Genomic DNA, 3,760 nt, shown 5'->3' with positions numbered 1-3,760 from the left:
GAAATCTCAGCGTGCTGTGTTGGTAAAGGAGGGCAGGTAGGAGGGAATCAGAGGCTAAAAGGACTTACTTTTCCTGCCTGGGGGCAGAGTGGGAACAGGAATCTGAGGCCCTTCCACTGTCCCAGACCCTGAGGCCCCAGCCCTAAGAGGTGACTCATCTTCCACTCCACCTCTGGGACCAAAAAAGGACCTGAGAAAAGAAGGCTTGAAGCAGTTCTCAGACAGGTGGGCTCTGCCTCCCTGCCCCCACCAGTCCTGGGCTCCCAGCTCAGCTGTGCCCCTCGGAGCCCACCCATAGGACTCTGTCTCCTGTTGGGCCTATGATCAGAGATCTTGCCTGTAGAATCATGGATGCTCCTCAAGCACCCAACATTCACATCTCCAGGCCATTGTCTGCAAACATCCTCACAGACACAGAATCACAGCCAATCATGGTCACTGGTACTTGGAGACAGACCCAGACAGCCCTCACAAGGTTCTGGACATGAGAGTCACACACACATACTTACAAGACTGAACACTGATATTCACGCACCCAAACTTTTACACTGTCATGAAGGCACACACATACACAACTGTCACATACACAGTTCATATGCAACAGTCACACACATAACACTCACATACACTCCACTCATACACACACACCACTTACATACACACAGTATTCACATATACACGACACACATGTCCAGCGTCACAAGCATACATAGGAACTGACCCTTACGTGGGTATAGATACTACTAGTCTTTCTCTCTCTCACTCTCATACACACACAGAATTAGTCACTTGCTGACACTTTTATGCAGAGACACAAAAACACAGCCTCACCTTGTCACAGGCAGTGGCTCCTCCAGGGACCCTGCACTAATTCACATTTACATTGCCAGGCCCAAGCCCAGACACTCCTATATACAGAGACACACTAGCGTATAGATGACATTTCTGAGTGTTATGGACACACACATGTGCACATACATAGGGGTGGCCACAGGCACTGACACACACACATGGGCCTACTTGGATTTTCCCATCTCCATGTCACATAGCTCAAACAAAGCAGTAGTCTGTCCCCCACTGCAGTGGGTTCCTCTGCTCACCCCAAGCCTGTGTCTAGCGTTCTGTGGGGGCCAATGTCCAGACCTTCTAGACTTACTGTTTTTCTCATCGTTTCTTCCCATTGGGTGGTTCCTATCTTGAAGCTCTTCAAGATAACACCACCAGACACACCACAACCACCACCACTACATAGCCACCCAGCTCTGTCCAGTTCAGCCCCAGGACGTGCCTCCTCCAGTACAGCGGGTAGGGAAACCTGGACTCTCCTCGGTGATGTTTACTGCCTGCAGGGCCAAGCCTTCTCTTCCTACCCTCACTCCCACCGGGTTCCCCTAAAGGCAAAGAACAGCATGGCCTAGGTCCAGGGATAGGAAGAAGGGGCAGGAATGGCCGGCGAGACCGGACTGGTGTCTGCACCAGACTTTCCCAGCGACAGAGCCCCCATCCCAGAGTCCCTGACCACGCCACAGACTTCTTTATGTAGGAGGCCTCAGTGCAGCCCAGTGCCGAGGGAAGGAGGGAAGGATGGATCATGAAGAAGAAAGACTTCCTTTGGATGTCTATTCTGGAACCAGCTCATAGCACCCTCTAAACTCTCAGCCATGTCCTTCTCCTGCCCCCAGCCCGGTCCTTAGAGATCCTCAAACACCCAGACACAAATGCTGCCACTCCAAACAGCTGAAGGCCAATGTGGGGTGTGGCCCCCAAATTTCACTGGCTCTATTCCCCCATCTCCAAGGCTCTGAGGTAAAAGGGAGGAAAAGCGGGGGCACACAGGCGGCATCTGCACCCCAGAGCCAGGCCCCACTCTTCCTCTCGGATCCCAAATTCTCCCTCTGCACCCCCCAACCCCCAGGCCTAGGCTCTTCTTCATCCAGGAGGGGAAAATTCTTTAATTAAAGTTTTCTGGAATGCAGGGGGCTGGAGCCCTGGGAGAGGCGGGGTGTAATTTAGAGAACTGGTTTCAGAGTGTCTTTCTCCTCTGGCCCCTAGGACCTGTGAGGTGGGCGGGGGGCAGTGGGGCCTTTTAGAAAACAAGGGGACTCCCGGGATCTGGAGCGCCCAAAGGACTGTTTATTTCCTAGTTGCCCCTCCAGACCCACGTACACATATGCCCAAGTACGGCGCCCCGCTCCCCAGATCTATTCACTAAAATGTCTTTTGTATCAGCATTTCTCAGGCGGACTGTGTCCTTCCTTTCTCCCTGTCTCCTCAGTCCTCCGATTTTCCAAAAGGAACGAATTTGACATGGAGAATTGGGGTTTTGATCAAAGAACAAGCCCATCCCCTCCCAAACAACTACATTTCAAGGACCACCACCACCACCCCCATTTTGCCAGGGTGGACGAGGCAAGAAATAAATAAAATCCGAATTCAACGGCATCACAGAACAGCAAACAACATATTGACTTCGCAGGCTTAAGATGAATCTAGAGCAATGGGGAAAAATCTAGTGAAATCCCCCCAATTCCCTTGTCCCCAGGAGCCCCAAGCCTCTCTGAAACAAGAAGGCAAAGGAGGGGGGGCTATTGTGGGGCAATCTGATGGAGGCTCCCGGAGAAGATGGGGTGGCAGTCAAGAAATTAGATGATTTTGCCCATGAAGACCCCAAAATGGAGAAGAGGAGTGGCTGGGCCCTAGGGACAGCGCTGGATTTCCAGAAAGCCCGCTGCAAGCAAATGGAGGGTCTCGGGGTTCCCAAACTGGGGTGGGTGGGTGGGGGTTAGGATCTAAGAAGAAGAAACCTTCGGAGACGGGGAAAGTCGCCCAGCCTCTGCAGCGAGTGGCAGTAAAGACGGTGATTATGAAAGCCAGGAGTTGGATCCTGAAGGCGACACCAGCAGAAAATCCAGGAGGGGCGAGCGGGTGGGGGGCTGGAGGGAGGCAAGGAGAAAGAAGCCCCGGCCCTGTCGCAGCCCACCCCTAGCCGGTGCTTCTTCCCTCCCCCGGACGCAGCGGGCAGACGAGAGGCGAACCTTACCACCAAATTGGGTAGCCGGCGAGGACCCTGGTGCCACAGAGCAGGAGGCCGAGGAGCAGTCGGAGCAGGTGGGGCTCCATTAGAACCGGCGCCGAGGGGGAAGTTTGCCCACGACCATGAAGAGGGGGAGCGACGCCCCCAACAGTTGGAACAAAGTCCACTTGAGGTTGGAAATGACTTTCGGGCTTGTCAGAAGCGCACCTCCACCCGTAACCGCCCCCCTCGCGAGCCCAGCGCGGAGCAGCCGGGTTTGAGGATGTCAGCGAGCAGCCAATCAGCGCCCGCGGCCTAAGGTAAGAGATGAGTCTATAGTTCAGCCTGTCAATCACGCGCCCCTCCCGCCCGACCCAAGACTCGGCGCGGGGACCGGCAGCGCCTGGCAAACTTGGGCAAAGCCCGCGCCCTAGACTAGCTGGCAACTTGGGGGGATACGCACTCTGGACCTTCTGCTAGCCTGGGACTGCTGCGGCCCCAAGCCAACCAGGTTCAGGGAGCAGGGACTCGGAGTAGGGCGTTTTTCGAGGTGCCAGGTTGGCGTGGGCACTGATGGGTGGCTCCTTTCTCTCGGGGGATCATGACCCCTAACACTTGAGCCCGTGAGGAATCGAGAGTGGAAAAAGCACAAAGATGTTTCCAGAAGCCTCTCTCCGGCAGAGCAGCACTTAGGGGTCCCAGGGGGGTTGGAGTAGGCACCCCTTCCTGGCCTGCAGTCTCCCGAAT

The 3,760-nt window shown here is 54.9% G+C and overlaps 1 protein-coding gene across 1 annotated transcript in view; it reads right to left on the bottom strand.

The window, feature by feature from the left end:
* WNT3 (wingless-type MMTV integration site family, member 3) overlaps nucleotides 1-3,233 on the bottom strand; it is a 60,633-nt gene extending 57,400 nt beyond the window's left edge. Inside the window, exon 1 of the mRNA XM_006833529.1 lies at nucleotides 3,041-3,233. Within this exon, the coding sequence (XP_006833592.1) occupies nucleotides 3,041-3,120 (80 nt within the window). The 5' untranslated portion in view covers nucleotides 3,121-3,233. The remainder of the gene's footprint in view (nucleotides 1-3,040) is intronic.
* Between the last annotated feature and the right edge of the window lie 527 nt (nucleotides 3,234-3,760).

The sequence above is a fragment of the Chrysochloris asiatica genome, unplaced genomic scaffold, assembly GCF_000296735.1.
Source record: "Chrysochloris asiatica unplaced genomic scaffold, ChrAsi1.0 scaffold00007, whole genome shotgun sequence".
NCBI classification, from domain to species: domain Eukaryota; kingdom Metazoa; phylum Chordata; class Mammalia; order Afrosoricida; family Chrysochloridae; genus Chrysochloris; species Chrysochloris asiatica.
The sequence above is the reverse complement of the archived record's forward strand: the minus strand, read 5'-3'. Positions and strand labels throughout refer to the sequence as shown.